Source organism: Talaromyces marneffei, chromosome 3, assembly GCF_009556855.1.
Source record: "Talaromyces marneffei chromosome 3, complete sequence".
NCBI lineage: Eukaryota > Fungi > Ascomycota > Eurotiomycetes > Eurotiales > Trichocomaceae > Talaromyces > Talaromyces marneffei.
The window spans coordinates 81,813-103,429 of NC_072350.1; the positions used below are offsets into that span (position 1 = coordinate 81,813).

General features: G+C 45.5%; 6 protein-coding genes across 6 annotated transcripts; 3 read left to right on the forward strand and 3 right to left on the reverse strand.

The window, feature by feature from the left end:
- Positions 1–295: 295 nt before the first annotated feature.
- EYB26_003785 (uncharacterized protein) lies at positions 296–2,286 on the forward strand (the record flags this gene model as incomplete). The annotated part of the gene is made up of 6 exons (XM_054263079.1): positions 296–386; positions 451–637; positions 706–820; positions 890–1,138; positions 1,207–1,455; positions 1,519–2,286. 6 exons carry the CDS (start codon positions 296–298, stop codon positions 2,284–2,286), a joined length of 1,659 nt encoding a protein of 552 aa, XP_054119054.1.
- A 988-nt stretch (positions 2,287–3,274) lies between these two features.
- Positions 3,275–6,436, forward strand: EYB26_003786 (uncharacterized protein; the record flags this gene model as incomplete). The annotated part of the gene is made up of 2 exons (XM_054263080.1): positions 3,275–4,862; positions 4,923–6,436. The coding sequence occupies 2 exons, from the start codon at positions 3,275–3,277 to the stop codon at positions 6,434–6,436; spliced, it is 3,102 nt and encodes a 1,033-aa protein (XP_054119055.1).
- A 5,467-nt stretch (positions 6,437–11,903) lies between these two features.
- Positions 11,904–13,325, reverse strand: EYB26_003787 (uncharacterized protein; the record flags this gene model as incomplete). Its single annotated transcript, XM_054263081.1, has 1 exon — positions 11,904–12,803. The coding sequence occupies one exon, from the start codon at positions 12,801–12,803 to the stop codon at positions 11,904–11,906; it is 900 nt and encodes a 299-aa protein (XP_054119056.1).
- A 2,815-nt stretch (positions 13,326–16,140) lies between these two features.
- Positions 16,141–16,912, forward strand: EYB26_003788 (uncharacterized protein; the record flags this gene model as incomplete). Its single annotated transcript, XM_054263082.1, has 3 exons — positions 16,141–16,180; positions 16,243–16,804; positions 16,864–16,912. 3 exons carry the CDS (start codon positions 16,141–16,143, stop codon positions 16,910–16,912), a joined length of 651 nt encoding a protein of 216 aa, XP_054119057.1.
- Positions 16,913–17,247: 335 nt separating this feature from the next.
- On the reverse strand, positions 17,248–18,843 carry EYB26_003789 (uncharacterized protein; the record flags this gene model as incomplete). The annotated part of the gene is made up of 4 exons (XM_054263083.1): positions 17,248–17,513; positions 17,589–18,165; positions 18,246–18,535; positions 18,600–18,843. The coding sequence occupies 4 exons, from the start codon at positions 18,841–18,843 to the stop codon at positions 17,248–17,250; spliced, it is 1,377 nt and encodes a 458-aa protein (XP_054119058.1).
- A 1,252-nt stretch (positions 18,844–20,095) lies between these two features.
- Positions 20,096–21,163, reverse strand: EYB26_003790 (uncharacterized protein; the record flags this gene model as incomplete). The annotated part of the gene is made up of 5 exons (XM_054263084.1): positions 20,096–20,236; positions 20,293–20,517; positions 20,584–20,840; positions 20,897–21,047; positions 21,101–21,163. 5 exons carry the CDS (start codon positions 21,161–21,163, stop codon positions 20,096–20,098), a joined length of 837 nt encoding a protein of 278 aa, XP_054119059.1.
- Positions 21,164–21,617: the final 454 nt, after the last annotated feature.

Here is a 21,617-nt window from a genome sequence, read left to right on the forward strand (position 1 = left end):
GTATGCTCCACGTATTGATCCGAAGAGATAGGCGGATAAGATGAACTCCGGTAAATCGCAGTAACGATCACCGGATTGATATTCTTCCGTTAAGAAGGGTCAATATTGTGTTGCAAATGGCATCTAAGCTTCATTCAATAGTTGTAATTCCTCTATCCAAAAGCATCTTAGTGCTTTTCCTAGGCATTTATAAGGATGTGACCGCTCCATTTGTTGTCCATGACCAAAGTAGTTGACGAGACTTGTGGAGTCTAATTCGGTTAATTTATTTGCAATAACCAACTTTCGCACAATAATGAAATCGAAAGGTATCGTTGGCTGTGCAGCCAGTCTTCTTTTAGTGACAGCTGTTTCAGCCGCTCAGGTCACTAAGCATTTATCCAAAAGTGAGACATAGTCTGTCCTCATGCCGCGTATGTACTAGTCTTTGTTGACAAATTTCTGCGGCAGATGCAAAGGATCTTTTTGACTGGTCAATTCACGTCAACGATTTGCGTTGGGATGACTCCTACAAGTATATCTGGTATTCCGATAATGGTCCGTGGTCAACTCGCTTCACGGCCTGGTATGTCGCCGGTCTCTTGTATCGAAACAAGGGAGAAGATCTTTCCAACGCCAAGGCTGCCATTGAGAACATGTAAGCGCATTTGATTTCCCTTGACCGATTTGAGTTATGATGTCGACGGTTGACTTTGTAATCTGCAGTCTATCATGCCAGCTGACCGAGAGCTACGACTCGGCCTGGTATGGTACCTTCAAGCTTTCACCTGACGAGCCATACCCGACTCCCGACTCGGATCTATATAGCCCTAGCATCTATGTAGGTATTTGATACACAACTCATACACCGAGCTATTGGAGTGCATAAGTTGATATCATACCCTTACAGAACACGTACGACCCCAATTGGAGAGAATTCATTGGCACACAGCTTGTGCAGATTGTCGAAGAGTTTTCCGATATGCTAGGGGATAGCCTCGTATCGCGCATCGAAGATAGCCTAGAACTTGCTGCTGTTGGCTCTATGCGCCGAAACGGCTCATACCCAGAAGGAGATAACCTTACTCCTGCCTACTCGAACCCAGCCATTATGCGTGCTTGGTACGTTTCTTGGATTGGTCAGCGTCGCAACAACGAGGTATGTGAAATAAAATAATTGTGCCTGTCACCGTTATGAGCAAATCAATATTGACATACAAAACCTAGACCCTTATCAACTATGCGAATGAGCAGGGCGACATCCTCTTAGAGCTCTTCAAGTCTACTGGTTCCAATGTGCTATCTGAGTACAATGCACCCACCTACTATGGAATGGACATTTGGGCACTCGCAGGTGCCATAAAATATGGTCCAAAGAATGCAACAATGACACGAAACGCCGAAGCCATGTTGACAGATCTCTTGCAAGATATTGCAGATCACTACAACCCTTACCTTGCCCGCATGGCAGGACCGGTATGATCTCCAGTGAACACACCAAGTATCCATCTACCTTGCTGACAATCCTTTTTTAAACAGTACGATCGTGCCTACACCCGTGATATAGTCACAAACTCGGCTGTCATTGACTACTTCTGGTGGGGATTGTATGGTTACGGCAACGGACCTCAACCCAACAAGCTGGAAGCAGACTTATTGTATGATATTACTCAAGGTAGTGCCTTGGCACTTGTTGTGGATGTTGTTGCCGATCACATCTCGAAGGAAAACGCCACATGGCTTGCATCCCGTAAAGACTGGAAGGGAGACCGTATGATCACAAAGTATATCCCTGACGCCCTTGGTGCTGACGCGGAGGTCCGCATTGCCACCACATGGATCAGCTCTCCTCTCATGATTGGCGCTCAACAAGTCAATGAGACGGCCAACCGCGGAGTGCAATATGTTCCAGCCATCGTTCAGTGGGCCGGCGACAAAGACCATACCCCCCAACCATATATGACCTTCTTTAGTCTCTACCCTACCGCATCCACTATCAAGGCTGTTGCGGGACCCAACAGCCTAGAGATCTCGTACCCCAACACCACTCAAGATGGCACTGATATTTTCACTTATGCTCTTGCACAGGTGCCACCGAGTTGGACTCTTAACAAGAAGAAGGTTGTCAACGGTCTGGAAGATGTGCCTTGCCTCGATGTTAACATCACCGCTGACGGCTTGGTGAAGCAGCCAGTCATCTATGGCGCGAGCGTTGAGGATAACCGTGTGTATAATGTCTCCTATGTTGTTCCTGCCAACTTCACAGGTACACCCAAAATGTCGTTTACATTCAAGTATACCTGTTGATAGGCTGTAATGGGCTATCCGTTGCCGCAACTTTTGGTGTCACTATGTAATTATACCTAGATATATACATAAATGAGAATGCCCCGCGGTATTTAGCATTGTTTCGATTTTTACATTGGTCATTACGGTAAGTATCTGGCGTAGTCTCCACGATGTTTGCAATGTCCATCAATATCCATCTGAATTAACCACACGTGGCTGTGTTTCCACCATTTGAAAGGGTATCAGTTTGAATGTTATTCCACTATTCCGATAAATAGTAACAGATTCTGCAAAAGCAACGTCCATTGAGAGTTGTCTAGCGTTAGGATCAAGAAGCGAAGCCCAAAAAAGGGTTTCGCATTGCTTCACAAGACAAAGATGGACTCAAACTCTTAGCTCGTCCTTTATTATTGGGACCGAAACCACGAACAGTGAGAGTGTGAGTTGTGATGATTCCAACATCTGGTCAGGACTCGGTTCAACCCGGTAAAGACCGGTTGAATTGGTGCAAAAAAGCGCGCTATGACTTATCAGCGTGCGGGGACAGCAATATACGAACCTGATTAATAAAATTCAACCAGTACAACAATTTCCGAAAGGCAATCAATCGAAGCGCTTTCAATTCATGAGGGATATTTTGCTCACAGTGACCGAATGATCACCACTTACTCAATTGATGAGTTCCCACTAGGTCCGTTGTTATTGTCGATTTTGCTCTGTCATCATCCACCGGCAAACCTATCGCGTCTTGCACCAGACAGACCCATCATCTTTGGATCAAGGCTACTGCTTGATCTTCATGAAAACCTGGAACCTTTCTAACTTCAACTTCTGATCGGTTGATATTCTTTTTTTACAAATCGCCGAACTTCCTTCATTATCGTCCAGACAGCCGGCTATTTGACCCCTCCGCATCTTTTCCGAGCCTAGGTGCTATCAAGTAGTACTGGAAAAGAGAGAGTTATCAGAACATATCGATATCGGACTGTATCCATTCATGCGGACCATGATTTTCCCACAGAGTTTGCCAGACTGGAACAACCTCAGGGTCATCCATAAGGGCACACTCCCCCCAAGGGCGCACTTCTATTCCTATGTTTCCAATGAAAAGGCCCTTACATTAGACCGCCAACAGAGCGAGTACGTTTCCTTGAATGGCACCTGGAAATTTCACCATGACGAATCTCCACTTGAAGCTCCTGATTGGGAATCTGCCGATCCCTTAAGCTGGGACGATATCAAAGTTCCAGGGATGTGGCAGCTTCAAGGATATTCGCATCCAACCTACACCAATGTCAATTACCCGTTCCACGTAAACCCCCCACATGTGCCTCTTTTGAATGAGACCGGGTCATATTGGAGACAATTCGTCGTGTCGCAAGCATGGGATGGGCAGCAGATCCGTATTCGATTTGAAGGCGTTGATAGTGCTTTCCATCTATGGATCAATGGAAAGCTCGTAGGATATTCACAAGGTTCACGGAATCCTGCCGAGTTTGACATCAGCAATTTTCTTCAACCCACAGGATCCGCGAATACAATTGCAGTACGCGTGTACGAGTTCTGTGATGGATCATATATCGAACGTCAGGACCAGTGGCTACTTAGTGGCATCTTTCGAGATGTTGGTTTGCTTGCATTTCCACCGGATTCAGTAATTGACTTCAACGCTGTGCCGACACTAAGCGAGGATCTAGCCTCTGGTGAGCTTACCATCAGTGTGAAAACACGGGGTCAAGATGGTGTTTTGCAGGCGAAGTTATATCGCCCGGATGGCACGATCCTGAATGAATCAACTTTCACTTCCGCCGAACCTTGTAATATTCGTGTGCTGGGTGAAGATCTGGAGCTATGGTCCGCTGAGAATCCTATTCTTTACACATTGCTTTTATCATTCAAAGGCCGTACAATCCCCCAACGTATAGGTTTCCGACGCATTGAGCAAAAGAATTCCAACTTCCTTGTTAACGGAAAACCGATCATCCTGTACGGTATGAATCGCCACGAACACCACCACCTTCATGGACGTGCCGTACCCTATGAGAGTATGCGTGCAGATTTGATCCTCATGAAGAAGCACAACATTAATGCTCTAAGGTGCGCCCACCAACCGAATGATCCACGACTCTATGAAGTTTGTGATGAGTTGGGGTTATATGTGATTGCAGAGGCAGATCTTGAGACCCATGGGTTTGATCCAGTAGAAAGAAATAATATTAAGGATCAACACCTGATGACTGAGCATGAAATTCAAGAGACTTCGTATAAGTTGGCAAAGAAGTGGACATCGGACAATCCCGAATGGAAGGATGCCTATCTTGATCGTGCTGTTGAACTTGTGGAGAGATTTAAAAATTTCACTTGTATCATCTTCTGGTCTCTCGGGAACGAGGCATTTTACGGTCAAAATCACTCTTCCATGTACAAGTGGATTAAAGAAACCGACCCTACTCGTCTTATCCACTACGAGGGAGACAGGGACGCTATTACAGCCGATTTGTACTCTAGCATGTATTGGAGTGTAGACACTTTGAAGGCTCACATTAGAGAAAAGACGGACAAACCTTTGATTCAGTGCGAGTATGGCCATGCTAGTAAGTGAATCCCCCGACCTGACACATCCATTGATCATATCCTGATTGTTATCTTTCTAGTGGGTAATGGGCCGGGCGGTTTGAAAGAATATATCCATGCTTATCGCAGTGAGGAATTACTGCAGGGGGGGTTCATCTGGGAGTGGTGTAATCATGGACTTCTCAAGAGGGACGGTGATACGTCTTATTACGCTTATGGTGGTGATTACGGGGATGAGCCTAATGATGCAGATTTCATCCTTGATGGAATGGTTTTCTCAGATCATACCCCAACTCCTGGTCTGATTGAATACAAGAAAGTGATTGAACCCGTCACAGTGCAGTTAAAGGGAGAGCAACTAGAGATAAAAAACCACTATGACTTCAGTACCTTAGACCACCTGACAGTTTATTGGCACCTTGTCGAAGAGACTGGGAGCACAGAACCGATCCTCTGGCAGCTCCCCGCAATTAACCCCGGACAGTCGAAGTTGGTTGAACTTCCGCAAGGTGTGAAGTTGGGCTCTAAATCAACCTGGCTCGCCTTGAATTTCTGTCTTAGAGATGCAACGGTCTGGGCAGCACAAGGCCATGAGATTGCTTGGGCGCAAATTCCTTTATTTGATGATGAGGCACTTTCCATCCCTCCGGCTCCCGTCCTTCCAGGATCAATTCTATCTGTTTCGGAGGGACTGGGAAGACTATATATCGTCTCGAATAGTTTTGGTTCACGGTTTACTTACGATTTGGTCAGAGGAAACCTCTCTTGGTCCACAGATACAGGTAAGATTTTCAATAGCGGGCCTCAGCTAGGGATATACCGTGCTTTGACCCAGAATGACCTTGGTCTGGAAGGACCTCATCTCGAATGGGAACGCTTCCGTATCGAAAGCACTCGCATGCTTGTCCAATCTGTGACTTGGAGTTGCAATGAGGATGGAACCGTGACCATTGATACGAAGGTCCGCGTTGCGCCCACGGTTCTCGAGTGGGCGCTCGAAGCTACCCTAAGTTATACAATTACCGAGTCATCTGTCAATCTTCATGTGAAAGGTGATTTTTCTGGCACATACCCGAAATATATTCCGCGACTCGGGGTCACCGTACGCCTACCTCGACGCTACGATGCCTCCACATGGTTCGGTAGAGGTCCGGGAGAATCATACCGCGACAAGAAGTCTGCTGCCCGCTTTGGGACATACACGACTAGTATACGTGAAGGTCTGCAGACCCCGTATGAGTGGCCCCAGGAGAACGGCAACCGGACTGACACACGCTGGACTCGTATACATTCATCTCTAGCCGATACGTCATATGCCGCCTCCGCGAAGGCACTTGCTTCCATACCTGGAATTGAGGTGAGAATGGACTCTCCATTCAATTTTTCCCTCCGTCAGTATTCTATTTCCGAGCTTGATCGCGCAAAACATCCCCATGAGCTCTCAGAACTAGTTGATGAATCCGAGCTAAATGTTGATTTCGCGCACCACGGAATTGGAACAGCAAGTTGTGGTCCGGGTCCTTTCCAGGGTCATAGATTAGAGGCTGGTCCCTTTGAGTTCACTGTGATATTCCGTTTGAGTGATCTGGCATAGAGAAGTAGAGTGACGGTTCGGGTCCGGTGTAGAAATACCTTTCGAACCGAAGCCAATGAATTCCAGGCCCATTTACCGAAATTTAAACGTCTTTCTAGGTGTAATTAGGATATAGTCATACTAAGTCTGTGATCATGTCGTAAAGAGTTACCGATATTTGGGGATTATTACGCTCGTTCATGCTTCGCCAAATTGTCCAATGTCACTGTTCAAACAAGAAATGAGAACTCGCGTCTTTTGGGTGGTATACACAATTGATCGAACGCTATGCACGATAATGGGTCGGCCGATTGGAATTAGAGATGAAACCTGCGAGATAAGAGTGAGCCAATGAAGTAAGTAACCATGAGGGAGACTACGTACAACTAACAACCATTCTGACAAAGCGCAGGATTCAAGATGGGCAGTATCATTGACTGATGTTATAATCTCATTCTTACCATGAACGATTCAGTGGTCATTTAGCAGCCCTTCATGGTTGTTAGTACTGCACATCGTCTCGAGCCGTTCGGCTTGGTCGATGGTGGTAATGTTGCAGATGGGGGGGGGCGGGGGGGGGCGTCCGAAAGACTAGCGATTGTCTCTTCCTTAGATTCAGGAGGGAGAATACCACTGGATTTAGGGGTACGTTCCATGCACCTTTAACGTGATTTTGCTCGCTCCCCTCATAGAACGAACCGCGAACATCCGGCTGAGGTAAAACGGTGGTTCAGAAAGTGCTAGATACCATATACGCACTTTCGGTGGCAGAGATGATGCTTTATTAAGACCGCGCGTATTATGATGAGGACAATTTGTTGGATTGGCGGGTTTACTCCAGGCCAATCCTGAATGTATCTTACAAGGATAAGAAAAGAAGAAGTGACTAGCAAGATTGTGTGTATTGTGTTCTCTGCTCCTGCTCTGAGTATGATGTCCGGTTCCAAAGCCGGGTTCATATAGACCTTTTTGGTGGGATGATTTGTGACCTGTCATGAGGGGTAAATATTGGGCTGAAATCTAGGGGCCCAAATATATTGTATACATGCCCAAGGATTGATACCATCGATATCTCTGTCTTGTTGGGATATCCGGATTATCTGACACAATTCGTATGTTCAAAAGGTTAGGGTTATTAGGGTTTCGGTTGGAGTCCTGGTTTCTGTTGGATTGGCGGGTTTACTCCAGGCCAATCCTGAATGTATCTTACAAGGATAAGAAAAGAAGAAGTGACTAGCAAGATTGTGTGTATTGTGTTCTCTCTGTCTGTCTGAATACATCAGGTTCCAAAGCCGGGTTCATATAGACCTTTTTGGTGGGATGATTTGTGACCTGTCATGAGGGGTAAATATTGGGCTGAAATCTAGGGGCCCAAATATATTGTATACATGCCCAAGGATTGATACCATCGATATCTCTGTCTTGTTGGGATATCCGGATTATCTGACACACCCCCTCAGCTGCAGAAGGCACTGCTTGCAAAGCTGGAAATTACTTCATATGTCATCGGGCATGTCGTTGAGAGAAAGCAGTTCCTCGAAATCCAGTTTCTCTATATCCTTTTGCTGAGGAGCTAGATAGCTGTCGATATTCTCTACTCCGATTTGTTTAAGAAACTTTTGGTGCTCCTGCTTGCTCAGTGTCTTAGTGAGGCCGTTGGCGATTATATCTTTTGTGGACATATAGTGCACTTGGACATCTCCCTTCTGTACCTCTTGTCGAACCCAGTGGTTGTGAATGTCAACGTGTCGAAGCTTTGTACGCAATCGTGGAGCATCTTTCTCAAGCAGTCCCAGCGTCTGTTTGTTATCGCAGTAAACGTGGAGGGTAGGTGTTTGGAATCGAATATCTAACTCCAAGAGCAGTCGGAGGATATATTTACCTTCCTTCACCCCCTGAGCGAGAGCTAACAATTCGGCTTCCGTAGTTGATGTTGTTACTGTATCCTGCTTGTTGGCTTGCCAACCAATCGTTCCTCCGAAAAGAGTCATAACGTATGCTTGCGAGCTCTTGCGGTCAAGTGTATTATCCCCAAAGGAGGCGTCTGTTGACACAGTGTAATCGTCTCCACCCCCCAACTTAAGAGCATATGTACGGAATCGTCTGAGATAGGAGAGCACTTTATCGGCAGCTTTATGGTGCTTAGGTCCAGGATTGGTGAGGAATCTCGCAAGCCTTGAGACGGCGAAGGCAACGTCAGGTCGCGTACTCACAGCAGCGTACATTATTGAGCCGACTTTTCGTTGGTATTTATGAATACTCGAGTAGTCAGCAGTGCCTTCGTATGGGAGTAGTTCCTCTCGTGACATAGGCACATCGTCGTTCTGGTGTGAGTCAACTAACTTGGCGATTTTGTCGATATAGGTGGCCTGGCTGAGCCATATAAGCTTCTTCTCTCGGTCCCTAACTATTCTCATTCCTAGGAACCAATCCAAGTCTTCGCCGCCGGTAATATTGTACTTTTTCCGCAGACGGGCCATAATCTCGTTAGCCTCCGCTTCTCGTTCCTTCTTATATGCGAGTACAATATCGTCAACGTAAAAGAAGAGGATAATCCCAGAGCGAAGCATGCAGCAGGGTTCATGAGGAACGGCCTTGAATCCAAGGTCCTTGAGGGTGCCAGTTAGTTCTTCTTGCCAGAGAAGAGGTGACCTGCGAAGCCCGTATATGGCTTTATTGATCCGGTAGATGAGACCTCTCTTCCGATAACCTGGCGGCATTTTCATGTACATTTCTTCATCGATTTTAGCGTTGACAAAGGCATTAACGGCGTCAAATCCTTTTATTTCGAGACCAAAGCGTGCACATATTGACATGAGTGTTCTGAAAGATCTAGCAGCGAGAGTGGCAGCGTAGGTGTCCCTCATGTCGTCTTCCTTCTCTTGATCTCCACGTGCCACGAGACGTGCTTTGCATTTCACTAATCTCCCCTTTTATCAGCTTTATAGACATATACCCACATACAATCCAGAATCTGCTTTTCTCGGGCCTCCGATTGAGGCACTTCTGTCCAAGAACCCGCTGGATCATGGCTGTCAAGATGACCTATCTCGGCCTTCTGGAATAGGAGACCTAAAGGGTGAGACTCCACATCTCGATGAGTCTTTGGAGCCGGCGGAAGATCGCGGACCAGGAAGGACTGAAGTCGTCGTCCTCCCAGGACCTGTCTTGTGAGTCGCTCGTGGTCATAAATGTCTCCAGTCATCGTAGCCTGAAGCTGAACGGCAGCGCGCAGCTTCCTTCGAAGGCTGGAGTGATCAAATTTGACATTATTAACCTTATACTGACGATCTCGCGTGCCTGCTAGAAAAGCGGTTCTCCAGGGATTGAGCTTATCCCGGCATCGTGTCAAAACGGTATCAACGGTTCTAGTAGGAGCGCCAGCGACACCTTCCCTACTCTTCTTGAGTGAAACAGCGCTCCCAGCCTCAAGGAAATGCTTGCCACGAGTCCTCTGAGAGGAGTCTATGGAGTCACGCGTATTGAGAGCAGCAGCGCTACCTTCCCCAATATTTTCGCCAATAAGAGCGCCAGCGACACCTTCCCTATTGGTTGCTTCCTGAACGAGAGCAGCAGCGCTACCTTCCCCGTCAGTTGACATGCCAGCAGCGTGCTCAGAGCCTTCACGAAGAGTCGGATCATTATCTTGAACGATAGTTAAGCTGCCCGCCAGCAAAGCACTCGGGGGTGACTCTGGAGGCGTAGGGTAAGCATATTTATCTATTCCGTTTAACAATCTTTCTCCAACCGTGAGAGATGGGCCGCTTGAATCTTCAGAGACACGATTGCTCGGCTCTTCGGATTCTAAACCAGTTGACCCTTGAGTGGTCGTATGCTCATTGTTCCTATCTTGGTTAAAAGTAGCATCCTCCATTTCCTCATCCAAGTCATTGATATATTCAGGGTTATTGGATACATCAATTCGCAAAAGCAACCGGGCTAATTCCTCAACAGAGACACCCAGTAACTCATCTTCCAATTCCAATAGATGTCCACTAAAGACACGGCTTTCATCAAAAATCACGTCTCGTACACGTACGATAGCTCCCGTCTTTGGGTTCCAGATTTTGTATATGTTAGTAGAAGAGTATCCCACGAGATAACCTATCCAGGCCTTTGGATTGAATCGTTCGAGGCGGTTCTCCTTTTTCAGTGCGTTGGTGGTCATAGCATATGCCCGGCAACCATATACCTTCAAATGGCCAATCTGAGGCTTCTGGTCTTTAATACTTATCCCATTCATCAAGGCAACTTGGGTGTGAAAGACGTCGAATGGTGTCTTCCATTGTGATCCATACCGGGGGGATAGGTTATAAAGATATACGGCTGCACGGCATATCTCTGGCCATAGATCCCTAGGGAACCGTGCACTCGCTCTCATCGCTCTGCCTTTATCTTTAATGATCCGTCCAACCCTTTCTGCTCCTCCATTCTGCGCTTGAGCGTATGGTGCAGATGGCAGCAACTTGACGTGTTGTTCAGTGAGCCAGTCAGCTACTCCAGGGATAACCATTGTGATCTCGTTGTCCATTTCCATCCTCTTCGGTGTGAGATTATATTGTTTCTTGAGATAAGCGAAAAGCCATTTTAACATGTCAAGGACCTCAAGAGTGGTATGGCTAGTGAGATAAAAATCCCAGGTATAACCACTATAACGATCAGTGATTAACATCAGTGTTCTTATATCTTTATCATCCTTCAACGTTGTTTTCTCAAAATCGTGAATGTCGATAGCTAATTCGTCTCCGGGCAGTTCAGCAGGTTTCCTATATTCCCTTCGTACCATACGCTGAATCTTCGCCCGTGCACATGCCTCACATTGAACTGTTGTAGGCCCCTTAGAAAGACCGGTCACTCGTACACCTTTAGTGGCATTAGCAAGGTGTTGAATAACCTGAGGACCAGGGTGGCCGAGGCGTGCATGCCATCGCTTTGCACTCGCTTTTCTCTCTTTCCTAGCGGTCCAGGAAGTGTGCTGGTGACGTCGTATAATAAAACCAGTTTTTATCATAGGATGGTCATGATTAATATATTCAAGAATGAACTGGCCTTCCATATCTCGAATATATGCCACTATTTGATGATCATCCTCGTGTCGGAGGCAGTCGTATCCTTGCCGGCCGTCCCACCAGATTCCTTGCTTTCTTAGCTGGCGGAGTGACACCAGATTGGCAACGAAGTCCTTGCAGTATGCTACCTCATAAAGGCGGAGAAAACGCAGCTGGTTGTTAGCGCCATGGACCTCGATATCGACTTCTCCATACCCGAGTATTGGAACTTTGTGAGTTCCTGCCCAGAGATAGTCTCCAGGCCGTGCTTTCTGAAAGTTGATAAAGCGCTCTATCTCATTGAAGACATGTATCGTGGAGCCTGAGTCTAAGATGGATGAATGCTTCAACGGATAATCATTTATTAACAGTGCGGCCAGGTCCTTTTCCATTTGGACAAAGTATGTGGCTTTACACCGGCCAACTGCCAATTTTGGAAGTCATTCTGAGGGTATTGGCTCTCCCTGGAATATCGTCTTATCTTGGGTGATTCCTAGTATTTCCTTTGCTCTGCCTTGGGATCGGCTTCGAGAGCGAGGATGTTCTTTGTTAGCACTGAGCGTCAACTGCTCATGGTGTTTAACCAATTCGTCAATCATATTGGTGTTTTTCTCAGTCCATTCTTTTGCTCTCTCTTGACGATATATCCAAGGTTCAAAGTTATCTGGAACTGGAAGCCCAAGGTGTTGAAGGATATAAAAGCATGCTAGGAGAAAATGTCGTCCTCCACATGCCGGGCAGATTGGTGTAGTGGTTGTCCTCATATCCTCTGGCTTTATAAGCCTGGCTTTCTTACTTGGTCGTTCTCTGGAGTGAGATTGTGAGCGTCCTCGGGAGCGGTCCAGGGAGCGATTCTGACGTCGTGGCTGTTGTGGAGCCTCATGGTCACTTCTATTATCATTTCCTCCAGCCTGAGTGGCAAAGGATCCTCTTGATGGACGCCCCCGGAGGCGTATATGTGGTTGTTGAATAAGCCTTCGGAACATATTAGTAAGATCTCTTCGTTCCAGAGTCCCGTCATCAATCTTCTCATGAAAGTGGACTTTAAAAGTCGTTATCCAGGAGTGGTCAAGGAAGTCAATAGCGTCAAAGAATTTATCTGCCCATTCGATTGTGTTGGTGGCAATAGACATTTTCTTACGTTCTGCACGAGTAAGAACGTCATCCCATTTCACAATCCAGGCCTCTAAATCCTCAGTCGTTCTTGCCTGTTTGAGAAGGATGAACACCGCAGCATAGTCACTACTAATCTTACGATAAACGTCAGATTGGGGTTGACTAAGATGGCTCTTAAGATTTCGATATGCTTTTCTCCAATCCGGAGTGTTGCTGACACACATCTTGAGATAGCTTGGGTGTACAGTCTTCTTCATCCAGTTGAAAACCTTGTCGACATCTCGGCACTGAGTTTCCCAGAGTTGGTACAATACTCTATACTCGTTGTTATGGACGCTAAAGGCATAAAGCGCGTCTTTCTCTATCTGTTTTCTTCTTTCTTTATCCATCGTGTCCATAGTGCTAGGAACGTCTTCCTGGGACTCAGTGCTTTGGACGGTCTCCGAGTCCTGGGATGGTTGACTAGCAGTATGGCCACGAGTACCTGCAGCCGCTCCAATCCTCGCGGTCGAGGCTGAAGGAGTAGGGCCAGTCGGAGGTGCGACTGGTGGCTGAGAGGGCAGTGGTATATCCTTTAGCATGAAGTCCTTGATACGTCGGACTTCAGGCTTAGGGATAGGGTCCTCGATTCCTTGGAGGACCAGGAGAATATGGTACGTCTCAGCTTGGTTGAGTAGAGCGGTTTCCCACTCATCCCAGTCATCCGGAGAGTCGAGACGTACGTCGTTGGTGATGCTTGAAGCCATAATGGTGTCGAATGTCGAATGGAATCCCCTTCGATATGGGTAGGCAGGGGTAGTCAGACTCTTAATTGTTGGATTGGCGGGTTTACTCCAGGCCAATCCTGAATGTATCTTACAAGGATAAGAAAAGAAGAAGTGACTAGCAAGATTGTGTGTATTGTGTTCTCTCTGTCTGTCTGAATACATCAGGTTCCAAAGCCGGGTTCATATAGACCTTTTTGGTGGGATGATTTGTGACCTGTCATGAGGGGTAAATATTGGGCTGAAATCTAGGGGCCCAAATATATTGTATACATGCCCAAGGATTGATACCATCGATATCTCTGTCTTGTTGGGATATCCGGATTATCTGACAGTTTCCGCTGCCAGGAAAGTGTTGGATTCCGTGTATAGGCTAGTAATCAGGTAACATAGGTGTTGGAATCCGCGTATAGTCTAGTAATCAGGTAACATAGGTTACCATATAAATTTAATATATATGCTGATGTGTGATTCTTCTTGACTGTGTCTTGGGCTGCTGTTGGATTGGCGGGTTTACTCCAGACCAATCCTGAATGTATCTTACAAGGATAAGAAAAGAAGAAGTGACTAGCAAGATTGTGTGTATTGTGTTCTCTCTGTCTGTCTGAATACATCAGGTTCCAAAGCCGGGTTTTTATAGACATCTGGTGAGCTGGTTTTATCGAATCCGGCATGTAGGGTTGACATCATTTGTGACCTATCATGAGGGGTAAAATTGGGGGCTATAAAGTAGAGCTTCTGATTGACTGCCTCATTTGACTGCCTCTGGATATCCGGATTATCTGACAGCTGCAAAGTCGCCCTCTTTACTCGTTCTTTTCCCCTTTTCCTATGGGTTCTTGCCAAGACGCTAATACACATTTATAGCCTCCTATTGGCTGTAAGTCCTATCCATTTCGAGATTAGCCTCGCTCAGGCTATCAGGCTTCCAACAGAAAGACATGCGATTAGGTACCCCTTTTTGGGGGTTATTGATGAGGTCTCTGGCCAATCAGAGCTTCATTTCCCAAATTGGTTAGGGTGAATGGCACGCCAGCCCTAGCTGCTGCTTGTTTTCTATTCCTCTGTACTTAGGAGCCACAACTTACTATGAGTATGTAGTATGTACTCGATGTAGCACGTACGTAGTACTCCTTCAGGATTTTGCCTTGCATTAATGGTGGCTCTTTGTGGGGGTGGATCTGGCCAGTAAGCCAAAACTTGACTATGGAGCAACTGTGTACGTAAATTACAGAGTCCGCAACTAACTGACAGACGTTATTTTACGGCTATCCCAGATACGGTTATTGCAGCGCATAAATCCACTCAGCTGCTCTCATTGGATATCAACCGGTCCTCATTACAAGGATTTGCCAAGAGACCTCCTTACTAAAATAGCGCGCACAGTTCTACTGTTACGAAACCAATCACCTGCATATGCTACGCGATATAAGAAACAGACCGGAAGGAACGATTGGACAACAGAAACGGAAAACCCCAAGAAAGATAATTGGACTACAGAAATCACGTGACCAAAGATATACTCGAAACCACAAAGACACCGATAAGATACGAAGTATATCTTATGAAGGAACGTAATTGGATAGTATATTATATACTTGCTATGGGATACTCAGGAATGAGTATAAAGTATATAATATAAAATATACGGAACAGGGAGGACTGGATATATAAGGACACTCATTCACCATCATGTATTTAGTTCTTCATAGCTCTTTAATCTAAGTCACTTGATATTAGACTTTGACAGTGAGAGTCAGCAAGGCATTCTAACTCGTACGGGCACCAGGCTGTACGGGGGATCTCTTCTATCTTAGTTACATTTAAGACTTCCAGACACAAGTTCGACTATTGTTACTTCGTTCACTCAAGCCACTCTATCGACGATTATCAAGGAACCTTTGTGTGGTTCAAACCAAGCCTAGCGTACCTCGACACAACGCTGTTTAACTAAGACAGATCCAGGTCCGTGACATCTACACACAATTATGTAAGGCCACCTGTGCCAGATAATTTTCCCTCTTAGGTAGACACACAATACAATACATTACAGCGTCCCACTCAAATTCTCAGTTACTGTTATCTCTGCCGAAAATGAAAAGTCAAAGTCTATACAATACAGGTCCCGCTAGTTTTAAATAGAAACATGTGTCCTCTTAAAATGTGTCTATCATTCCTGATTTGGCGTGCAATGTATTGTGGCGATCGAAAACCCGCCTCGCATCGCTCATGGGACGAAATGCCCGGATATCCTAACGTATTCTCATTCGCATCGTAGCCCTAACTAAGTAGTGTTTTCATTAAATAGTTTCGCACAGCAGGCAGGTGGCAGTTCCGAGCGCTTCTACGTATCTCATTTTTACCTATGTATCAATCAATGTAGGCATCCAAGCAGTGTCATACCTATCTTCGAAACAGCTGAAGGCCGAGTCATGAGCAAAGGATTATCTACAATCACAAAAGTATCGAGTCATAAACTACTATCAATAATGAATTCTCATTTCTAGATATCCTGATCCTGACATACAACCGACATCGCGGGTAAAACCGAGGGCGGGCGCATGTAAAGTGGTCCCTGTCGGCGTTACCCGTCGCGATGAAGACATTCCTGGGCTCCCCCGATACCTAAGCTTTGTTACGTAAAGTTGAGGGGCAATGGGCATTGTGAATAATATGGAGTGTTTGAAGTCAGTCGGTCGATGCTGTTGGCAACGATATAAATTGTGTTAGCGGTTCATCTATTGCTACAGTTCAATTGCAAAAAAGAACAAAACACACATTGATACACTTTACAATAATGGCGACTTCAAACAAACACGTTGTCTTTGACATCGTAGGTGAGTGAAATGTTGAACCTGGAAGACCACTCCCATCCAGTAACTAATCATTGACAATATAGGAACATGTGTTTCCTACGACGCATTCTATGATGCAATCGAAGCTCGCATTGGCGAGAACCTTCGGGCTAATAACATTGGATCTCGTCTATTCGGATATGCGTGGATGGAAGCCGGCGAGCGAGAATACACCTATCTCAGCATGTCCGGTCACTATTTCAAGTTCTTTGATGTTTTCCGATCCATTTTCTATCGTACACTCTGGCAAGCCGGTATTGCAGAACCCCGCAAATTCGCGACTGACAAGGATCGCGAATTCCTTTTGAACTCGTATCGTGAGCTCAAACCACGCCCGGGCATTCACGAGTGTTTCTCCCGTCTTCGTGCCGCCGGATTTACTGTCTGGGCCTTGACGGCCGGTGATACCGCCCGTGTTGCCGGATATCTAGCACGAGGTGGTGTTGAGATGCCCGAAAATAATTTTGTCTCTTGCGATACTATCAAGATTGGAAAGCCGGCTCCGGAATCATATCAATACATTCTCGATAAGTTCGAAAAGGAAGGCCGAGCGGCTTGGTTTGCTGCCGCGCATATGTGGGATGCAGCCGTTGCAAAGCGCACTGGGTATGTCAACATCTTTGATCCTTTCAGCTGTATAACACTAACAATGATAAAAAATGAAGGTTCAAGGGACCTTGGGTTTCGCTTTGGGAGAAGGGAGACATGTTCTGATATTTTTGGAGAGATGGATGTAGTGGCGGATGACCTGCCTTCGCTCGCCGACGGTATCATTGCTGCATCAAATAAGCAATAAATATATTCAATACACGAAATTCCCAAATTCAATCACAAGACCAGATACCTAGGTATTCTCTATTTAATTAGTCATAAACAACCCACTGAAATGTGACCATAATGAATGCAACCCGATCCAACAGTCTTTGCAAATGATATCTCAATATATACATTATCTGAAGATGAAAATTTCAAAATACCCAAATTTGACCACAGACATGCAAGGGGGAGAAAACATTGAAAGCTACTCTAAAATCACTACCCACGTAACTTTATAGTTTCGCTCTGGGATTTTCCTTGTTGTGCCCGTCCAGGATTTCGTTCTTCTCGCTCGCAAGTCGCTCCTTTGTGACCTTGAACAATGAAGGTACTTCTGTCTCTTCGAAACTGGTTCCGCTTCGAACCATCTGTGCGATTGCTTTGGCGCAAAGAAGAATCAAAGGCATACCGTGGCCTGAGAAACCAGCAAGAATGATCTGGTTTGGCTTATCAGGCACTTCGCCCACGTATGGCATGAAATCTGAGCTATAACCCATGACTGCGAGGATCAAATTTTAGTATTCACGAATGAAAAACAACTGTTACGGGGAGTCATAAATGACTGAACACGCACTTACAGTCCAGACTTTGTCGGGATATGCTTCGCTGTTCTCCCAACCAACAAACGTCCTCTGCATAAGTCCATCAAACCACGATTTGGCCGGCTCAATGAGCTTGCTATCATCCGTATTGTTGTACCAATGAGAGCGATCTGACCAGAAAGGTGGCTTGGCGCCTCCGACAATGATGCTTCCATCGGGTCTCGGTATAAGGTAGTCATACATTGAAGACCCGTAGCGGATACTGTACGTTTGAGGGAGAAAAGGAGGAACTTTATGAGGAGGTACAACAATCCGGCTACAAATGCCTCGCACAGGGACAATGTGGTTTGTGAATTGGGGAGCAACATGTGAGGTGTAAGCGTTTGTTGCGAGGATCACCTTCTTGGCCTTGACGCTTCCCCTTTCAGTTGTAACCAACCATCGACCATCTGGGAGTGGTTTCTCAGAGATATGAGTGACTGGAGTCATTGTTTGAAGATTGGCGCCCTTGTCCACAACACCTTTAAGAAGGTGCATCACCATCTTATACGGCCAGATGTGACCGGCTGTGAATGTGAAGCAATTCAATGCGCCTTTCACACCAGAGACCTATAGCAAGGTATCTTTCAGCGTTGGTTCATGTACCTTAACAATATGCGAAGTCTCAATGCTCAAGGATATTTACATACCCGCTCCGCATCCTTTCTTTTCGTAAAATGGACATCGGTCAGATTTGCAACCCCCGAGTTCGCCATTTCTGTAAAGGCAGCTTCAATCTCCGCTGCCAATCCCTCGTCTAAAATAACATCACAAGCCCGAGTAAGAACAAAATCGCAGTCAATTTTTTCTTCCTCTACAAGCTGCTTGACGGCATGCACTTGAGAAGCTTCAAAACGAGCGACATCCACTGCAGCTTTGACACCATATTTTTTGATGTATTTCGGAAGACCGAAGTAGACATCTGGTTTTAAATGGCCGCCTGTTTATGAATGAATTAGCCGTTGATCCAGCACGTTGATCGTGAATTGAATTTTGCCATTTACCATTACGACCTGTAGCCCCGGAACAGGCATGTCGAGCTTCTAGGATAACGACAGATGGTGGTGATGGATTATCCTTGTAAAGAAAATGTGCTATGGCAGCTCTGGTGTACCCTGCACCGATAATGAGGATATCACATTCTTCGGGGAGCTCGGGTGTGCTCCGGTGGCAATCCAATTCGTGTGTTTCTGTTCGCCAGAACGGCAGGGTGGAGTCTGGCACAGGAGCCGACGATGGTGTCGCCATGCTTATTTGATAGTAAAATCAAAGATATTCTAGAATCTGAAAAGATAAAGAGGGAATGATTCGTTTATCTCTGTCAATTGTTGTTTCCCAGTTCACGCGCTTCTGATCCTTCGTAGAGCGACACTACCTTAGGCTGCTCGATCGACATTCGACACAGATAACCTCATATAAAAGCGCCTGTCTATCTAGCGATTAACACTCGTACGTTTTAAGGTTGGTGATTGTGCATGGATGGCAAATAAGATACCAATGTTGGCCGTAAAAAACGAGCAAGACTTCAGCTAACTGCGCCAGGCAAAGTCAAATCTCGCAGCCAGAACAATCTAATCACGATCCACAAAACCGATGTGGAACCCGGAAGACCGCAAGAGGATAGCTAAAACTTCGTGGTAAGCCGAATCTCGTGATATTAGGAGTATGTTATTCGTAATGAGTGGGTTCGCTGTATGGTAGAAAATTCGAACTGAAGCATTTTCGGCTTACGCTCCCTGCGATCCGTGCAGTATCAAATTGGTCATTCTCGAAGTTATTTTGTTCAATAATTTTGTTTCCAACGTATCATTTGTGTATTTTCCCCCGCAAGCACCTAAACCATGTTTGTCATCTTATCTCACTAGTTAGTTGATCCATAGTCCAACTTTAGTTGGCTATCTAGTGGCTTACTACATCTGGCAATGCTATCTATCTGCTTGGCCACAGGCTTCAGTGCACGCGATGAAAATAGATACTGAACAGCAGATATAGAAAAAATAGTATTTATATGTTGTCAAAGAGGAAATAATTTGGGTTCTCTACGGACAGACATATCAAATCGACTTGCACATGTCTAGGTAGCGCTTATGAGGACCGGCAAATTTTATTGTTCTACTTTTCAACATTCAGCGTAAGAATTATGGCAACTGAGTAAGTTCGAGGAGTAAAATTCCAGACTCCGATAATATACTCGATCGACCAGAGTCAGTCTCCGGGTACAAGCGAAGGGAACTATCAAGGAAAATTCTTGGGTTTTGAATTTGCAAATAGCCATCAATAATATTTTCAAAAACAGCAAACGGATTTAAAGAGGACCGTTGGCATAAATTACGCAGAAACGTAACATTGAAAACACATATCACTTCAACATAGCAATTAGATTAACTAATGTTGTTTCGTATGTCGTCCAGCGACACTTTGATAGACCTCAACGACTTCTACATGAATGTGACCTTTAAGATGTACTCTCTTGTCCATCTTCAAGCATATTACGACACAATCAACAGTTGTTATAGTTTGAGTCGGCATACAGCCATCCAGTTAGTCGGTTAGCGATATCGTTCACGTACGAGTCGGTGGCTCCTTCACCGTTGTTCAAGTCAGATCTGTCAACGGAACCTGAGTTGTAGCATCGAGCGGCCTGTGTCCGTTAGCAGCCGATATTTCTTCTTATTTTAGAGAGCGTAGCTATCTTACTTCATAGAGGTTCCCATATTGGTTGATACATTGCACCAGGCCATCACCGTCAGCTGTTCCCTGAGTGCCGTCAATGATCATCTGTGTTATACTGGCTTGCTGATCCGGGTCGCTAGCAGAATTGCCAATGAAAGTTGAACCGCCATCAGATTGCATCAGACCTGGGTTATCTGGCTGTGAGGGGTCTGGATTCGTCGATGCACATACATTGACACATCCAGAAGACTATATGGAAAACGATAAGCATGGAATTTCCAATCTTGCCGTATCTCAATACGTTACTAAACTCACCTCTTGTAGGATTGTGGCGAGGATAAAGCGATGATCAACGAAGGAAGTTTCGGCAACCTGCTGAATAGCATTCCAGATCAACCCGATTTGCTCGCCGGTGTCGCCGTCACCAAATGCCCCCACTCCATCTGAGCATGATCCAATACCAAGGTCGGAACATGATGTTGACATTGCAGATTTGGAATAGTTCCACATGGCATCAAACTCAACCCATTTAGATGAAGGTGGGAAGTTTTCCCAGCCACCGTAGTAGCAGTCTGGTTAAAACACTGTAAATCGAGTTTGGGAGAAATGAGCAAGGTTTAGTCCTTACTATACCGATCAGTACCAGCATTCCCAGTACCATCATAAATGTTATCATTGTTAGAGTTGCCGGCGCCAGTTGAAAAGGCTTCTGACGAGGTAACCCGCTGGCTAGAGGGGTTGGAAACTAGCTCATAAGGAGTACCATTCCGTATATCCTGCTGAGAGAATATCAGTCGTCAATTAAATAGTTAGAACAATGAATATAACATACACCTGGAGCTGCCATCCCGCAGACAGCGAAAATGGCCAATGAAGCAATACCGCCGAGAAACATTTTCAATATTATAACTCCAAAAAGAGTTCTGTATATATATGGAGGGTGTGAACATTAGAGAAGGTATGCCATTATTATATACATTTACACCATGCACAGCCTTCAATATTGAGCTTTCCAAGGTTGGGTTCCTATTACCCGGAGTTGACACTATGGAGCACAGGTAAACCATGTAGCTGTGGCACAACTTGTAGTCATATACATATCTAAAATAGAAAGCTAGAGTCAGATTTACGTTATTTTGAGGTATTATTGGTCAGCTGGGATTCAGTCAAAAGGTCCGGGTTGTCTCTAAAATATAGACACTTGTTAGAATTTAACATATTTGCACAAAAGTAGACTAGTCAATGGTCTTGAAATATTGTGCCTTTACGTGAGGTCAAGGCTTTGCCAATTGCCATTTTGGGAAAGGCTGTCAAACTTGTATTAGAAGTAAGCGGTATTTTTCTTTTAA